Here is an 18,900-nt window from a genome sequence, read left to right as displayed (position 1 = left end):
TTTAGCCTTGTCTTTAGGCAAACACGTTCATCTTTCTTACAGATGAAAACACACTACTTCATCATTCAAGACAATAGTTAGCAGTGGTTAAAAAGTTGTGCCACAAAGTACACAAGTGGCTCTGTTTACAGCGAGCAGCGAGCCATCCATCCCATCTCTGGGATGTGAAATCACATCCCAAACAGAAAATGTTGGGTAACATATCATGCAGGCTTGTTTTTAGAACTAAATGACTCAGAAATGGATGAAAATGTTTTTGTTTGTCACACTCACACCATTAGTGACGCTTCAAAGTTCAGTGCCAGGTGAAGAAGTTGGTCCTTTCTCCAACACGGGGGACATCAGGACACAGAAGGGGCTGAATGTTGAGCGGTTTCATGGGGCTGCTAGATCAAATAAACTGAGAAGGGTGATCTTGAATGGATAAGCAAACACTGCTCACCCCGAGCTCTCTTTTACACACTTGTTTATGTTTACCAGGGCTAGCTGAATGTGCTCACCAAGATGTTTTGCTCCAGCAAGCAGACCTGGGGCATGTTACCATGGTGCGCTGGTGAATATACATCAGCACTGCTGTCCTCCCCCTCATCTCTTTGTTAGATGGCTGGGCTTGTGCACAGCTTTTGTTCTTGTTGCATCAACATGATGGCTACTTTCAACAAGGCTAAAACTGGCTGATGAAATCCTGAAAGAAATCTTAAATGAGGATTTGCTACTATGTTCAAACACTCAGGTGACAACCATTAGAATTCCATGGATCCATGCATTTTCTTCTGTCTTGTCTCGTGGGACAACTCAGAGGGGCTCAAATTCCCAGAAGACTCCTCCACTGGGGTTAAACTCAGACGGTCCCAGGTCAATCAAGATGTACAGTCTCTCCAACATGCACTGGAGGCACAGATGGGCATGTCAGAATGATGTTCCCAAGGCATATAACTGGGTCCTCTTCAATTTTATTGAGTAATTCAAGGGACATGGAGCCACTCCTTGTTGACATGTACTAATTCTATGGGAGGGGTTTACAGAGGGAGACAGGGTTTACTGTGTGCAAGACCTCTTTTTTATTATTTATTTTTCCTTATCATTGGTCCGACTGACAGGTTTACAGCAGCATGGAACATCTCTCTCAGCTGGAGCAGAAAGCCGCAGCTCCTGTGTCCCGTCGAGAGCACAAGAGCCCACGGGAGGACAGGGTGGCCAAAAGAGAGAGCCTTGGTAGCTTCAGCATGAGGGATAAAGGCTGGAGGACGGGATCTCCGGAGATGTGAGTCATAAAAATGTTCAGTATTTCAGTAAAGAAATCTCATATTTCTTGTCACAAAATACATCTTTTACTCTTTCTTTTGACTCGAGGAGCTTTATTTTTGCCACGGAGGTCGTATGTTTTTCAATGTGCTTTTAAGATCCACTGGTCGATCTCAAAAGAGATTCACTAAATAGAATCTCTCATTTCTGTTTTACTCATTCCATCTCTTCTTCTCTCACAAGTCCCACAATGAATTATCCAAATATAACTGCTTGACCCACTTCAGCTGAGTGCACAGGAGGCCTGGTTCAAATAGTATCTGGGTTCTCGCTGCATGCTTTCACTGCGTTCCTCTCCATTTATCGTTCTTTAAACACATCATTCATGAAATTGAGATTTCTATTGGCTTTGCAGTTTGTAGCTCACTCAGATAAAACGCATTCACTCTCACCCTGGCATCGCGACTCATTAATTCAAGCCCGTCATCACACAGCAGCTTAGGGAGATGACGGGGATCTGCTGGGTCCACACTGGCATTATTAACTGACACATGGCTGATGGAGATAAAGCAGCTGCAGCAGACAGCGCCTTCGTCTCCGGGCTCAATTCAGAACTAATCATTGGGAAGGAACGCTGATATGAAATAGAAGGCTGTCATGCTCCATGTTTATTTCAGGGTTATCTTTCCGTTTTATTTGAAAGAAGCTTGAATTCAGGATGGATGAAAATATTTTGATCCCACATGATTGCAAAGTCATAAAAATCCAATGGGATATGACTTGTTTGTGGCCTTGGATTGCAGGAAGCGCTTGTCCTGTTCCGAGTCCCTCTATACAGAGGGGGACGCCAGCCCGCCCCTGGGAGCGCGCCGACGCTTCTCAGCCCTGATGGACACACACCGTTTCGCCTCACACTTTGATGGAGAGCCGGACATCCTGTCCCGCCAGACGCCCATCAAGGTTCGGGGAACTTCGCTGGATGGCGGCAATGTTCCATCACCAAGTCTTCTGGAACAGAGAAGCAGTCATAAAGAGATCAACGGAGCCGGTGTGTGCCCACACGAGATTGCAAATATTTAGGGAATGCAGGGGGGAAAATTGTCTCTCAACCAACCCAATTCATATCAATTTTTACTTCAAGCTTCAACTGTTGCAGTGCGTTATGAGTTTCTTACTTTGATAAGACATTTTGGAATTAGGTGGCGGGTAATATGATAATATCAGAGGCCTAATGTGCCCCATAAACCAAGTTTGACTTGTGTGGTGTAAGATGTCATTCATTCGTAATGACTGACGATGAAATGTGTAATCTAGTTCACCTTTAAAGACCTGTAACTCTGGTTTCATTCCAACAGACAAGTCTCCAAAGCATGGAGAAACACTGTCAACAACTAGCTCAACATTGTCTTTGAGTCCAGCGGCTGTCGCCCGTGATGTCATGACGCCTTTATATGACCCGCTCGGACCTCGTGCCGCCAATGACCTGGTGCTGCGCAGAGCAAGGCACCAGCATTTATCTGGTGACGCAGATAAGCGCAACTCTAGACCCGGCAACAAGGTCATCAAGTCTGCTTCTGCCACAGCTCTTTCTGTCATCATCCCATCAGGTAACCAGATTTGGTTTGTTTTTAGTCAAATCCATAGGCGACAAGTCTAACACACAATGCTATGTCACACCAGAAGTGTGACAATATGTATTGATTTTGTTTAATGTTGGAACTTATTTCATTTCTCTATTTGTTTTCATATTTGATGACGTTTTTGTGTAGTAATATTTAAAGTGATTTGCTACTATCTGTCTTGTATAGATTAGTTTTATGGAGCCCTTTCTTTCAGTGTTAATATTTTGGGGCATGTTTATATCACCATTTTTATTTAATTATTTAGTGATTTATATTGAAACATTTATATATACAATACACTAACACATAAAATAATAAATATAAAGAAAAAGATAATAGTAATAATAGTTTTTTAATGCAGTTCCTTCTTGTTAATTTTATTGTTACAATGTTATGCAATCATAATAATGATTTCAAAAATATGTATCACTTTTTATAACTATATATACATATGTTTTATGTTATTGTAATATGTATTATAATTACACAAGTCATTATTAATATTATTTTATTTTTTTAAATATACAGCATTATCATTTTCAAGACAAATAGCATGCTCCCATTTTTGAAAGTTAGCACGATCCTTCAATGTCCAGATGGTTGTTCAGTAATACTTGAGTGATGTTTCTGTCATAGTCCTTCTGCATATCTTGGTTTCTCACTTCCAAAGCTCATATTCACTTACAAATGTCTGTGCTCATCATATGGAAAGAAGTTACAAAGCATTTTAAAGAATCATGAATGTTTAGACGTCACTGTGTCTGCCCTCTTTTAGTGGATCAACATGGAGGCTTTTCTCCTCTGGCCAGTCCCATGTCTCCCCACTCTTTCTCCTCCAACCCTTCTTCGCGTGACTCTTCACCCAGCCGAGATTTCTTCCCGGCGGTCAGTGTACTTCGTTCCCCTATTACCATCCATCGGTCTGGGAAGAAATACGGCTTCACGCTCAGAGCCATCCGCGTCTATATCGGGGACAGTGACATCTACAGCGTGCATCATATAGTTTGGGTAAGGCAATTAGAAGTCAAGTTTTCTGATGAAAAATGGGGGCTTGGTGGGAGCAGTGACTTTGTGAAGGATATTACTACAAAGGAGATTATTTAATAATGGCCCGACACCTTTTGTGTTTGATGTGTGTGCTGGCAGCACGTCGAGGAAGGTGGCCCCGCCCAGGAAGCTGGGCTGTGCGCAGGTGACCTCATTACTCATGTCAATGGCGAGCCTGTCCACGGTCTGGTGCACACTGAAGTGGTGGAGCTGATTCTCAAGGTAGGAATGTCATTAAACCCACTGCACTTTTCCCCATATATAGCCAACTTGTTTAACTCGTATGGTCTCAAGGAGCAGATCTGGTCTTGGGGCCACATACAGTCCTATTAAAGCCCTTCTTCAAGTCAATAATTTTACGTATTCAGATGTTTCATTTTCAGATTATTTGTCACTGTGTTTGTGTTGTCAGGTGACATGTAAAATGTTGCGTATTCTGGGCCCTTACCCAGTTTTCATGCGGCTAAATTAATTTCCCCTGTCTTAAGGGATGATCACTTGTATTAAGAACCGCTGTGTATTTGTTGGTACAGAATAAGAATCCAGCTTTTCTTGGTGTTACAGAGCGGCAACAAGGTAACCGTGACAACAACCCCTTTCGAAAACACCTCCATCAAAGTGGGTCCGGCCCGTAAAGCGAGCTCCAAGTGTAAGATGGCTCGACGGAACAGGAGAACCATGGGCAAGGAGGGCCAGGACAGGTGCGCGCTAACACACCTCTCGGATGTACATGTGCACTTCAGCTTCAGAGCTAGAACATCCCCAGTTTAGTTCTCACTGTGGGTTCACACTGGGGATGGACTCTATTCACTTCCAATGGTAATCGGGATGTTGTTTTTCTGCATCCAGGAACAAGCATTTGTAAATGAATGGAATGAGGAAAAGAAATACACAAATTTTGAACATAAACATCTGCTTCCTCTTATTTCCTCCTGACCTCTCTGTCAGCATCAAATCTCTTTTTGTTTCCCTTCTCTTCTTCTGCAGCAAGAAGCGGAACTCATTGTTCCGCAAGATCACCAAGCAGTCGAATCTCCTTCACACCAGCCGCAGTCTGTCATCACTCAATCGCTCCCTGTCCTCCAGTGAGAGTCTTCCCGGCTCTCCGACTCACAGCCTGTCTGCCCGCTCGCCCACGCAGGGATACCGCTCTACCCCGGAGACCTCCTATCTCGGTGGGACAGTGGCTCTTAACATTTATAATACATGGCTCCGGAGATTCACAAACAATTCAAATGATTTTTCAGTTAATAGAAGCGTGGAAAGATAGGATATCAGTGATCAGATTAGAGGGAGAACTGTGGGTGTTATGGACAATATCACAAGCTGTGGGGTGAAATTAGAACATGCTTTTATTTATTGTGGGGAGTGAGACCGCTGGTGATGAAATGTGGGATTTGGAGGACTTCTTTTTAATTGAACCAGGAATAAGATCTTTTAGCTGGGTCACTGCAGATAGTTTGAGGTGGCTGAGATAAGGATCACCTTCTGTAAATCAGAGAACATGGTTCTCTCCCCTCACACTGACAAGTGCTTCTATTTTATTAAATGTCGACCATCTGCTCTTAAGCCTTTTAAATTGCTGAAGACATGTACTTATGGTATTATTCTGAGCATTTTTAACATTCTTCTTCTGCCTTCGTCGGTGTAGCTTCATCACAGAGCAGCTCTGCGGCCTCCAGCACCCCAAACTCCCCTGCTCCTTCCCAGCACATGAGACCCAGCTCTCTTCATGGACTCTCCCCCAAACTCCACCGGCAGTATCGCTCAGCCCGCTGCAAGTCTGCTGGCAACATTCCGCTCTCGCCGCTAGCCCACACACCTTCGCCCACGCAGTCTTCACCGCCCCCTCTACCGGGCCACACCATAGGCAGCTCCAACACCACCCAGTCCTTCCCTGTCAAGCTCCACTCCTCACCCCCAGTGGTGCGGCCCAGGCCCAAGAGCGCAGAGCCACCTCGCTCCCCTCTGCTAAAGAGAGTGCAGTCGGCTGAGAAGCTAGGCTCGCCGTTGACCCAGTCCAGCTCTGCAGGAGGTCTGGGCGGTCCGCTCAGGAAGCACAGTTTGGAGGTGCAGCACTCTGAGTTCCGGAAAGACGCCTTCCTGTGTGAGCTCGGCCTTCAGAGTTTGCTGGAGACTGATGGAGAAACCCTTCCTCCCAACCCCCCTCCTCTGCCCTCCTCCTCGCCTGCCCCTGAAGCTCGGATACTGAAGCCGGTGAGACGACTGGGAAGACAGGAATCGCCGCTGAGCCGGGAGACACTTCTCGCCGGGAGGGAGAGGGAAGAAAGGGAACGAGGGAGGGAGAGGGAGAAAAGAAGGGTGGAGGACACTGAGACAATCCAGGAGAGACTGAGCAGAGTTGAAGCTTCGGCTGCCCAGCCAACCAGAAAACCTCACACAGGTCAACTGACCTTTAACCAACAGGGCGGTCCCAACCCAAGGATGGGTCCTGAATTCTCTCTGGCAAACAGCCCCACCAAAACATCTGATGGTCTGGAGGGCCGTCGTGATTTAAATTCCAAACATCTGGACCCCAAAAGTTTGTTTTCTAATAGTAAAAGCCTTCAGGAGGAACTATCTGATGCAAAGCAGGAAGAAGACAGCAGGACTGTTCCAGCCAGGCCTGGTTTGCCCACCAACGGGTCTGGGAGTCCGTTAAGTAAGACTTTCAAATCAGGTGACAGAAAACTAGAAGCGGAGAGTGACATACGAACAGATGTCGGCTCAAAGAGTCCCAAACTTCCAGCACGGGTGTTGGCGCCCGTCGTCCCTCCTCATGGCCAGCCGCTTCTTCTGGGAAAAGTCAGACAAGGGCTTGGACCTGTCAACTGCTACCGTGGCACTCTGGACTGGGAGGACAAATGTCGCCTGGAGGTGGTTGAAGAACATTCACCATCCCCTTCCCCCTCCCCGACAGGTGTCACCCCTTCCCTCTGCGGGCCCTCTCTTTGTAAATCTCGCCCAATGTCGCCTGGTGACAAGACTAGCTTCGTCAGTCAGCTGACAACTGTGGCCAAGAATGTCCTCGGACCCATGAAGCTTGGCTCGCAGGACAGCGGGTCCAAAAGCAGAGAGCAGCAGAGTAGAGCGCCAGAGGAGAAGCATCTGCCTCCTCCACTGAAGGAAAGTGTCATAAGTCGTGCTGTTCTCCCTGGTGCTGCTGTGACCCCACGTCCTGCCGGCTCGCCGCTGGAGAAGCCTGCAGCCGGTAGCAGCCCCCCAAGAGTCTGAGGACCTCTCACCCTGTGTATCAGTCGCTCATTCTGGCTTCATTGAGCATTACTATTGAAAAGATCACTTCAAATTGTCCTTCAGTAAAAATCTGCACTTACTGAATAGTCAACAACTTTTCCTCCTTTAGCACATTGACACTCCAGAATCTGTGAGCCTTCCAGGACTTGACAACAACCTTTCCTTTCAAGGACAAGTGCATTCATTTGACTATTTAACCTCAATTCCTGTAAATACTTCTCAAAAAACAACTTTCTTTCACAAATGCTTAAATGACTGTTGAGTGACTGATACACAGATTTGATATGCCTTTGTATGAAGAAACAACAAAAGTCAAGCACTTAAGTGTACATTCCAGATTTAGAGAATAGGGAGTGTTATTTATTCAGTTGAGATCACTGACTTTTCCTCAACTGAAAAACACTAGAGTTTATGAACACTTGTTTTTGTTTTGTTTTTTAAATGTTTTGTTGTGTGTGGAGTCCTACACTTATGGGTTTGAATGTCCTGCAGGTGTGTGCTGACCATGTAAAGCAGGTACACGAAAAGACCTTGAAAAGTGCTTGAGTGAAAACTGTGAATAACCAAATCTTGACTTTCTGCATCGATTTCTGCTGACGCTTTGTTTTGAAAGTGAAATGAACCCGAGATGTTTTGAATCGAGTGTTAAGGTGCATCGGCGTCTTTGTGTCGAAGCGGCTTCTCTGTCATCGCCGGTAGTAAAGTTCAACAAGGCAGCTGCACTTCCCAAAAGTGTAATCCAGAAGGCTCACTCAGACAGTTAAGAACTTCCTGCTCACGCAACACAAACAAGCCCTGCTTGTCAATGAATGTGGATGTAACTACATGTGGCCTACATAAGTCCAATCACATCAATCACAAGCACTCCATAATGACAGCCCCATATTGCAATGAAACAGCTGAATTCTCGTGGTTAAAAACTTAGTCGTATTTCTGCGTCTGAAGCTCCTCACGACCAACTATGAAAAGCTGGTCCCACAAATTCCCTTAAAATATGTATCAGTATTAACAAGGAAGTCGGGGACGCACTTCTAATGTTTGCTTCGCTGATGTGATTCTACATCTTGAACTGCTCTATAGTGAGGTGGCAAACGTCAAACACCTGTCACTAGAATTAACTGTTTATTTGACCGACATTTTTGCTAGTACAAATGGAAAAATAATTTAGGAAATATTGGGGTACCGTTCGAGAAGCTGCGCTGAAGTTTGTTTGAACTGGCACAGTCTTCAGTCCACATTTTTCTTTCTGGCTCTGCTGCTTGTTCCGCACTGGGAAGTGAGGTTGATGGAGCTCAGGGCTTATCTCCTCATCACAAGACGCCCTTTCTGTTTCTCTGTCTGGAGCACACTTACATCATCATACTCAGACATTCATATCCAAACTGCGAGTGTACTTGACAGCCTTTTTCAAAGTTTGGATTCCAGCTGAAAATCCAGTGTCACAGATGTAGCACACAGAAATGTTTAAGGGCTCAATTGTAAACAATGCACAGGTCAAAGGGGTCATGATGTGTCACAATGCACTTGTGAAACCAAGACTGTGCTTACTCACAGTGACTGTGTTGTCAAGTATATGTCCAATAGTGAGAATTATAGTATCTTGTAATATATCAGTATTAAATCAAAAGATTTACAGACAGCAGACACGCACTCTCTCTGCGCAGAGATTGTTTTATGCAAGCAGTAATGGTGCAGTCTTTCATTCCACTACAAATGACACCGAATTGTTTCATGGCTGACTCCACAGCCATACTACATGTATAATGATGTCTCATTTGAATTCGCTCTTGGTTTGGTGCTCGGCAAACTTTGGTTTTACGTTTAAAAAAGCCAGTTCATCTTTTACATTCTCGCTCTGGTTTGAACGCAGAGGTGGTGAAAAGTCCGTTCACTTCTGAGTTGGTTTGTAATTGTTTTCAATAAATAGGTGGTATCCTACTGCCACCTAGAGGTCACAGCGTGTTATGCCTCAGTATATTAAAGACATTAAAACTGCTACTAACAGTACTACGACCATAAATAAATAATAAAAACAAAAATTAATAATAATTATAAATAATAAAATAACGTTTCCCCAACATCAAAGGAACATCTGGTCAGACTAATTTGCACATGACATGCGCATTTATTGCGTCATGAATTCTACAATCACAAACTATGCATAGCTGTGATCAGATTCAGTCTTTAACAGAATAGTCTGCTGATGCAGCGCGGCGTGGTCCGTGTGTGGTAAAAGTTAAAACTAAATTGGAACCTTGAGCAGATTTTGCCTTCTCATGACTGTTATCCACAGGCGTGGCATGAATCTTCAGATCAATGGCTGAAGCAGTTCTGTGGTATAATGATGCACTCAAGCCTTCAAAGTAGATCTAATCTCATCTGATTAACCTTCTCTATTTGTAATGTTTTCTCTGATGCCAACGTTTGGGTGTTGATATTGAGCATATTGTTTCTTGGTTTTTGTTTTTGTTTTTTTTTCAATTGCACTTTATCCAAATGATGTATATGTTCCTTTTTTTAATTCCTGTTTTTGAATCATAACCAGTGTATTTGAAAACATTCCACTTTTTCTGGTCACTTCAAATGTATTTATTTGTACAATAGACTCTTTGTTGTGATTGATGTAATTCAAATGCTGACTATTGAATTGCAGTAAAAACTGAATAAAGTTATATTCGTTCCCTTTTTTTCTCTCTCTTGGTCTTCATCAAAAGGCGTCACCAGCGTACATGGATCCGGTCTCTCTCTTGGGCTCACCTTCAGGGGTCATAAAGGTCAGGTGCTGGCTTCTTAACATGAGAATGGGTTGGACTAAATTATTCTATATTCATCTTTGTCTTTTGATGTTGAAATTACCCACTACTGGTTCTATTAAAGCTATATTTCCCCAATTCCCATGATTCACATCAAATAAATAATAAAAAAAAATCCACAATCATCAGTAGTTAATTATTATTATTTTAGTAATAATTACGTTCGCAGGGCCCTCGTTCAACGATCAATCACAGACTTACATCCAAAACATTAAAGAAGGAATTCTTACTATTACAAATTTCGAGTTCATATATTTTCCAGGATTAATTTGAGTAGTTTAAACCCTTATTTAAAGAAGTCGATGTGAGTTGGGGCATTTGTTATATTGGAAGATTATATGGCACCCTGTCGAACTGGATACATCGTCGCAGAATACTGTCACCCAACACACTTCAGAGACATTTTTAAAAGGATCAACGCAACTGCGTGAGTCATGTGACGCTCTTTCGTAGCTACGCTCAAGTTACATAAGAGCAGGAGTTGCTATTGGTCAGTGTCTGCGAATCATGGGATCATTAGCCAATCACTACTCACCTTGAATTATCTGACCAATCGGGTGGCCTAACGCAAGGACAACAGGAAGTGTAATGCAGAGAAGAAGTCGGCGGGGACTGTCCGACGGGACTGTTTTACCAGCTGTTCTATCATTCGCGCTTGGTTCGTGATTTGGGTTTATATTGCGCTTTTTTATTAATCATTGTTTATTAATAGCCACTGAGATCGGCTGTGCGTTTTCGTCTGTGGGCTAACTGTGCTGAAACACCGGCGTCAATAGCAATGACAAGCTAACGTTTATGTGGATGTCGCGGCTAATCGAACAAACCTTGAAAATGACTTCACCTGGGCTACAGCTGACTCGATTTCGAGGGCAGGTATGTGATCTAACCTCATGTTTATCTTGACCTTGCAGGGTCATATTTGAATATTACGCCGTTCCGCTTAGTCTTAGTCTGACTGCCACTTAGACTGGAGCCTGGCAGCCTGCTGTTGGTGTTAAATAGAAATACAACAAACAATAGAAGACCACCAGAAAATATTTTATATATAGATTTGATTGGTCTGTTTTTGTTCCATGGAAATAGAGTGAAACGAAGAAATTATTCCTTCGATTGTAGGTTAACGACAATGTCCGATATTAGGAAGAAAATATACTGTACCTTGTGTTCACCAGTTATTATGGGAAAATGAAACTTCACTTCACTTCACTTTTTACAAATCGATTTTTGTTTCAGTTAATGTTTCCTCTTTTTCGAATACCTCGTTCCGTATCTATATAAAAAAAACAAACGTCGACGAACGTCTCCTAGTTTCCCGTTTGCTATAAATAGGCTTTCTAAATAATAGGAGGACCAATATTTTCAAGTTGTATATGGGTTTGTTTAATATTGTCACTATAACAGTAATGCATTTTAAATTATTACACAATTGGCACAAGGACATCATATATAGTATTGTTCTGTGTAATAAAATGAATGTATTGTCTACATAAATGCATAAGTAATAACTATTCACTTCTGATCCTAAATAAAGAGAGTGAATTTAGATCAAATATGAAGTTTGCACTTGCTGAACAGAAGCTATTTACCATGTGTCTTTTAATAAAAACATTGAACACATCTCAAATTGTATGGTCTCATTATATACTGGATTCTGTCTTGAGGTCCATCATAATCCATGAAATAAAGCCCCTGAAATGTCAGTTTTCAGCTGACTGAATCCAATGAAGATGTATTTATGCACTGTGCACAAGTTTCTGTTCTACTTTTATCAGATGCATCTACAGCATGGGTGGCTGACTTTTTTGACGTTTGTCACATGGCAGTTTCCCCCCTCGTGAGAGCACTGTAATTCATGACTGATCTGTCAAGTTACTGTTAAAACTTTGTTTACTCATTAGTTTCAGTGCAGGTTGTGTAAGTTTGTAGACTCCTTACAGAGGTTCTCCTTTTTGGTATTTTTTGTGCTCTAGCAATGATAATATAATAGTGTATAAAATCTATACATGTGCAGTTAAACGAAAATTTAAAGGAACACAATATACAAAGTCAGATGTTGAACATCTTCACTGTAGTACTGTTGGATCTGAGAATGTATGAAGTTCTCCCTGATATTGTGTACTCTAGCTTGCACACCTAGAGGAGTTTATCACAAACTTTGCCCTTTTACCTCTTTTCAACCCTGCTTCCTATGAATATAAGTACAAATATATTTTAAAAAAAACATGCATCCTTTAGGTCTAATATTTAGCTTGTCATTATTTTTTTCTGATATATTTAAATGAGCCAAAAGGAAATAGTGTCAATACAGTTTTGGTTGCTATGCTGCTGCTGGTGAATATACAAGAGGCCCGGAAATAGAGCTGTACCACACCACAAGTATCATTGATTTGTTTTAATGATGAATTCCTAATGTTATTTCCTTCTTCTTATCTTGTGTGCAGTTCTGCATTGCAATGAGGCTCTGAGGCATGAATTCAGTCTCCCCCAGTGCAGCTCAGTACGTTGGCGGCACGATGCAGTCCCAGCTGATGGACAGTCGAAGACTGCCGGAGCAGCCGGGCAGCTGCGGCGCCAGGCAGCCGCAGAACCTGGACTCAGGCAGGGAGGCAACCGGAGAGCCGGACGAGGTGGACAAGCTTAAAGCCAAACTGATGTCGGCGTGGAACAATGTTAAATACGGTTAGTTGTTCGTCTGGAAGCATGTAATATCGTAGGATATCTAACTGTTAAACAAGCACACAACATGATAAATTAGGGAAGTGAAACTGCTTGAAAGTTGCAGCGAAAGAGTAAAATAAACACCATACCCAATGACGCATTTTGGGCATTGCCCGGTTAGTATGTCGTTGTAAAACCATGAATGTCCAAATGTGTGTCAGAAGAGTTTGACTTAACCATCGTTAAATTATTTCATCCCAGAGAGTTGACATACTCGCTCTTCCTTTCTAGGGTGGACGATTAAATCTAAAACCTCATTCAACAAGATGTCACCAGTCACCATGCTTGGACACAGCTACCTGCTTAACAGTGAAGGTGAAAATCAAACTAAAACTACTGTAAATATCACTGTATGAGTGTCTTCCTACAATGGTAAATTTCTTCTGTTCCTCTTTCGTTTCTCCCAGATGAGGTGGAGCGGTTCAGTCTGGCCTTCATATCCAGGATCTGGTTGACTTACAGGAGGGAGTTTCCTCTGCTGGAGGGTTCTACCTGGACCACTGACTGTGGTTGGGGCTGTATGCTGCGCAGTGGTCAGATGCTGCTGGCTCAGGGACTTCTGGTCCACATGATGCCTCGAGGTTTGCTTCTCTGCTTTGCTGAGTAGTGTAGTTGTTGCTTTATTTGTGGTTTTAGTTTGCCCTGCTGTGTTCTTTTTATTTTAATGCCACAATTCGTATTTCTTTCTTACACTATGTTTTTTTTTGTCTCCCGGCTAGATTGGACCTGGCCTGATGCTCAGCAGCTAACTGACGTGGACTTTGAGCTCTTTCGTCCGCGCTCTCCAGTCCGAGCTGGCGGGGTGCCCATCCCCTCCTTTGGCTCTCCAAGAGCACCAAGCACCCCTGAAAAGACTCTGGCGACTAGACAGCCGTCCAAATGCAGCCTTAAGAAGAGGCAGGAGTCTGTGAGGGACAGGCAGGCAGAGCCCACCCACCTCAAGCTGCTCACATGGTTTGGTGATCAGCCTCCTGCCCCTTTCGGTGTCCACCAGCTGGTGAGCATTGGCAGGAGTTCAGGGAAGAAAGCCGGGGACTGGTATGGCCCCTCCATTGTTGCTCACATACTACGGTAAGAGCCTGAAGCACAGCAGTTGGACTTTCTCATACATGATGAAACATGGTTACATTTCATCGAAAGTACATCTTCACCGATTCACAAGGTTGATTTAATGTTTGCATGAGTGTAAATACAGATGTTTTTTTAATTAAAGATTGACTTGGTCAAGTCTCTGATCATAGTTTTTTTTTAATTGTATGCTGTCATCTCCTGCAGGAAAGCAGTGGCAAGAACACCAGTTGTCCAAAATCTTGTTGTTTATGTGGCTCAGGACTGTACAGGTGAGACATTGTGTCCCTCTCGTTTTTAAGATGCTGAGTTTGTATTACTACTAAGTGCTGCTTCTGTGTATATCAGTGTACAAAGAAGATGTTGTGCGTCTCTGTGACCTGAGTATGACCTCACCCGGTTCCACGAGTGAATCCTGGAAGTCAGTCATTATTCTGGTGCCAGTTCGGCTGGGAGGCGAAGTCCTCAACCCGTCTTACACAGAATGCGTCAAGGTCTGAGACGCCTGTTGACAATGGGAACAATACTTTACTGGTTGTTATTTGCCTGATATAAATATCTCACCTCCAGAACATACTCAAGCTGGAGTGTTGCATCGGGATCATTGGCGGAAAACCTAAACACTCGCTCTACTTTGTTGGTTTCCAAGGTGAGAACCAAAAACATTTTCTGTTGTTGTGAAATCTAGTAGACATGACACTGGTGATGTTCCGATCCATCGACCACCCATCACGATTGACCGATATCTATGAAAACGGATGTTGCTAGTGTACGCTGATCACAGAAACGATCACCTGTGACAGTCTGAAGACTCCATGCGTGTTGTGTACTGTCCCCTCCCCCTTTCCTTTTCACGCCACGGGCGAGACTCACACGGCACGGACCTGAACAAACATGGCAGCCTGACAGGACTTGGTCTGTGATGAAGTTTGCATTTGCAACACATGCTTGTAAAATGGCTTCTGCACAACATATTTAGTACTCAGTGTTCAACTTCCCTTTCTCTCTCTTTTACGGTTCTCATTTCCTCATGATTGATAAACAAATTCATAGGTGAACCATGTGATTGGTATTGGTGAGCGGCAGCATAAAGCCTGAGCATCCCTTCTAGACACGTTTCTCCCCAGATACTGTATACAGATGAAGTTACTTCATGATTCTCACTGTCCTCCCCCAGCTTTGTCTTGTTTCACTAGTTTACTCATTTGAAAACCTGTTGCTCGATGTTAACTCAATTAAAACAAATAACCCTTGGAACACTTGTGTTTACACGTGATCTGCATTCTTCTGCTGCCAAGCCTTAGAATTGTCGGTTAGTTCTGAAGGTACAGACGATGAAGTGTTGATGCAGTTCACCTTTACGACTTCATATGTCATTGTAAAAGGAGCGTGAAACAAATTCATTTTTCATTGTAACCTGATGAAGACAACAAACCTAAGTGGAGGGGCGCTGCCTCGTAACTCACCATCATTCATCATCAAGTCTTTATATTTCATGGACCCTTTTCTGCTTCCTTACGGTCTGTTTGAGAAGTGCTTCCCTCCTGAGTCAACAAACACTTGTCGATAATGATTGATTCTTCCTCTGAAAAATCATTTCCAGACATTCCTTTAAAAAACAATTCTTACAGAAAAGCTGCATTTGCAGAGGAGTAAATGTTTTACTATTTCTTCATGTGGCGGTTGCTCGCTGCAACAAAGACTCAAGTATCACACCCGTTTTTCTTTTAGAATTTATGTGACTTTATCTGAAATAACTTTCATTAGCACGAACTGCCATCTTTATTTACAGTTGCAGTTAAATAAATTAATTTGTAATAACATGTCAATACATTAATTAAGAAGTTATAACAGACTAACAGAGACATGTGCTGATGTAGGGGACTATCTAAATGATGAGCAAAGTGAATAACTGAACAAACAAATGTGTTGTTCCTGCACTTGTTTCTTCCAGTGGATTATTTCCACATCTTGGCAAGTCTTGAATAATTTTTCAGAATCATTTTCCCCACACTTAAGCATTCTTGGATTTGCTTTATTTGTTTTTCATTTTTATCCCATTTTATCCCTTTCTTATTTTTTTAATTGATTATATTTTATTCCTCTCATAAAACTACATGTTCTTTTATTGACTGCTCATTAATTTAGCTATTCAAAAAACAAATATAAGTACAATCTAAACCAAAATCCTCGTGATGAGCTAAACTGTTAGTGACTGCAGAATGTGTTTCCACCGACTCAGATGAGCAGCTTCTCTACCTGGACCCTCACTACTGCCAACCAGTGGTCGATGTCACACAAGTCAATTTCTCACTGGAGGTTAGTATCTTGACGTTTCATTCACACGTATTAAGAGATTTTCCCCCCAAAAAATCAGTGCATTAATTACGATGTCTGGCACTCTTTTAAGGAACTTAACATTTGTGGAGTTTAAGGTTGGCTACATCATGTTAACCTATTTTTTGTTTTGCCCTATGTAGTCCTTCCACTGTAGCGCTCCCAAAAAGATGCCCTTCAACCGGATGGATCCAAGTTGCACTATTGGATTTTATGCAAAGAACAAGAAAGACTTTGAGTCTCTGTGTTCAGCAGTGAGCTTGGTGAGTTTATGCCTGCATGGCTGTCACACAGTGTGACTACAGGTAAAGTAGCATCAAGGAAGTCTGGTGTCTTACAAAAGAGAATCTTGGCAAAACAGGTTTCCAACTTCCACTGGTTAAGTGCGAGTCATAATTGCATTGTTGACTGTGCAGTAGTCTTAACCCTTAAGGCGCCACATTTTTATTCGATGAAATGTTGCACTTTTGATGTCACCATTTTAATAGGCTGTAGCTTAAAAACACTGAAGTCACTCAGCCAGCAGTTGTGCTCGTAATTTTAGAAAACATGTTAATGGTTCAATGAAACTTGAAATGAATAATTTCATGGCACTTTCTACCACTCACAAAACGTTTGTAGTAGCAAAAGACGATGTTTGTCAAACAGGACGTTCACCAAGCTTAATGTCTCTCATAGTTCCAGGTGTGACGATGACGACAAACGCGTCATGATTGGCTAATGTCTACGGCTTCATTATGGGTTTTTACTTGCCGTCACACAAAAAGGAATTAAATGCATTTATTGTATTATGGCAAAAAGAAACCTTTCACCTACATGTTGACTTACGGGAAGTCACAACACTTCAGTCTAGCAGAAAGTGAGCCAGCTGTTCGCTCTTCATTTGTGAGGCAGTCAAGTTTGCTCTCTTGCTCTCTGTTACGCTCCTACTACAGCTACATAGTTGTAGCTACAACCTCCCTTGTCTCCTAGACCATGTCCACAGTTTTCGACCGGCCCACAGCTGTTGCTCAGATTGGAGTTACATGCATCTGCCACCTGCTTGTGTGAAGCTGTAACTGCATCAGGCTCCATATTTGCTAGGGCTGGGATGATATACATTTGGCCCAATCATCTATGTATTCCCCGTACTTAAGTGCCGAGTTTGTTTATATTGCAATTCAGGTTTATATTGCGATTCTTTGTCCAATACGATTGATATCGCGACCCTGATTTATTCATTAGAAACAAATGACAGTCACTGTTTCCCAGACATTTTGTCAAAGTGGTGTCCGTGGTTGTGTTTGTGTATTTATAAAGAGTATCTTTACTTTTTACTCTTTATAAATATACAAAGCAGTTAATGTGCAATAACAAGGAGCCAGAACAGATTCTGACAGTAATATTTTGTAATGAAGTGTTTCAGTGATTGAGAACCTGTGTGCAGATGCAGCAGAGAGATTCTGTGGGAGCTGAATTAAATAACCAATATCCAACTACTTTCCCCACAGCTTTACAGCCCAGGACGACCATCGATCGCGTAGATGGTTTTGTTCCAGTAGCTACAATCCTGCACAGCTGTACTGAGTGGCGGTTAGCAGAGAGCGCTAACATGTTAGCACAGGGCTGCCAATTCTCTTGTAACTGGTGTAAAACTCTTGCAGAAGAGGCTTTTGTCAGACCACACTTCCCATTTGTCTCACCTTTCTAGCCAGGTGGAATTATATAATCCTAATTGAATTGAATCCTAATCAGACTGTATTTTATTGTTTAAAAATCAGTTTTTATGTCACATTGCCTAAAGAGGTGAATCTAGACTAGAACATCAACCTATGGTAAATGGAAATATACTGTGTGGTCTTTGTATTTATTTGAGCGTTGGGATGTGAAAAGTGTTCTTCAATATTGAATACTTCAATATTAAATACTATTAAACTTTTTTTCCTTGTTTTCCATCTTAAGGCTCTCTCAACATCCATGGAGAAGTACCCCATCTTCACGATTGTAGAGGGTCTAAGTCAAGACTATGGACTTGAGGGACACAGCGGCCTCCATGTTGGCTCTGACCCCCACATCCTGCCCCAAACCAACAACCCGGGCATGAGTAACAACAGAAGAAACAGTGACGAATTTGTCTTCCTGTGATGCTGCTTATGGATGAAGGTGCAGAGAGATCTCATGCATCAGAGTCTTGTGGCATTTTCGGGATTCCTGTCACAACTGGATTTGAAGTATGGATCCCAACGTAACCGAGTGTTTTTGTTGTTGAACATAAAAGGGCGTCCGCACGGACATTCGCTTCCTCTGATGAAGGACACCGCTGCTTAACACTTGGTTACTTAGAACATGAGGCATTTACCGTCAGGGCTGGATTACGTTCTCTGAGTGTGTGAAATCTACTGGACACATTTGTTTTTAAATCGGTTGATGTATTTATCAGATTCATGAATGACTGTGTGTAGTGAGTGAGTGCAGTTGTGTAGATCTCAGCCATTTTCTTTTTTTTTTTGTCTTCACTGTTGCATAGCTCAGATTCGTCTCGCCAACCATTAGTGGCTGGTTGGTCTGTGCAGTTGCGGGCATGATCTCATGGGACAAGTCATCACCTGACCTGGATCTCTCCCTGTGTTTGTCTGGCTTTTCACTACTGCAGTTGCACTACTGTTGGTTATTGTCTGATTAAACCTCACACTGGAGTCACATGACTGGTGTATGAATTCGGCACAATGATGTGCTTTATTTTAGTCCACTCACTTCATCTTTTATTTGCTTTTATTGTATTGTTTTGTTGAGCTCAAAATGCGAAGCACTGCTGC

At 42.6% G+C, this 18,900-nt stretch overlaps 2 protein-coding genes across 4 annotated transcripts in view; both read left to right on the top strand.

Annotated features, from left to right (window-relative positions):
- The window catches only part of LOC128753400 (microtubule-associated serine/threonine-protein kinase 1-like), a 61,947-nt gene extending 52,103 nt beyond the window's left edge, over positions 1-9,844 (top strand). For all 3 annotated transcript variants that reach the window (XM_053855077.1, XM_053855076.1, XM_053855078.1), the window contains 8 exons: positions 1,101-1,264; positions 2,049-2,293; positions 2,601-2,852; positions 3,643-3,875; positions 4,014-4,136; positions 4,479-4,615; positions 4,902-5,089; positions 5,566-9,844. In XM_053855077.1, coding sequence (XP_053711052.1) covers positions 1,101-1,264; positions 2,049-2,293; positions 2,601-2,852; positions 3,643-3,875; positions 4,014-4,136; positions 4,479-4,615; positions 4,902-5,089; positions 5,566-7,148 — 2,925 coding nt within the window. In that variant the 3' untranslated portion in view covers positions 7,149-9,844. The remainder of the gene's footprint in view (positions 1-1,100; positions 1,265-2,048; positions 2,294-2,600; positions 2,853-3,642; positions 3,876-4,013; positions 4,137-4,478; positions 4,616-4,901; positions 5,090-5,565) is intronic.
- Positions 9,845-10,580: 736 nt separating this feature from the next.
- LOC128753402 (cysteine protease atg4da-like) lies at positions 10,581-18,780 on the top strand. The gene is made up of 11 exons (XM_053855079.1): positions 10,581-10,855; positions 12,424-12,661; positions 12,932-13,015; positions 13,108-13,281; positions 13,420-13,771; positions 13,976-14,040; positions 14,117-14,262; positions 14,339-14,417; positions 16,011-16,087; positions 16,249-16,368; positions 18,047-18,780. The coding sequence occupies exons 2-11, from the start codon at positions 12,451-12,453 to the stop codon at positions 18,227-18,229; spliced, it is 1,491 nt and encodes a 496-aa protein (XP_053711054.1). The 5' UTR covers positions 10,581-10,855; positions 12,424-12,450; the 3' UTR covers positions 18,230-18,780.
- Positions 18,781-18,900: the final 120 nt, after the last annotated feature.

This window comes from Synchiropus splendidus, chromosome 2 (genome assembly GCF_027744825.2).
Source record: "Synchiropus splendidus isolate RoL2022-P1 chromosome 2, RoL_Sspl_1.0, whole genome shotgun sequence".
NCBI classification, from domain to species: domain Eukaryota; kingdom Metazoa; phylum Chordata; class Actinopteri; order Syngnathiformes; family Callionymidae; genus Synchiropus; species Synchiropus splendidus.
The sequence above is the reverse complement of the archived record's forward strand: the minus strand, read 5'-3'. Positions and strand labels throughout refer to the sequence as shown.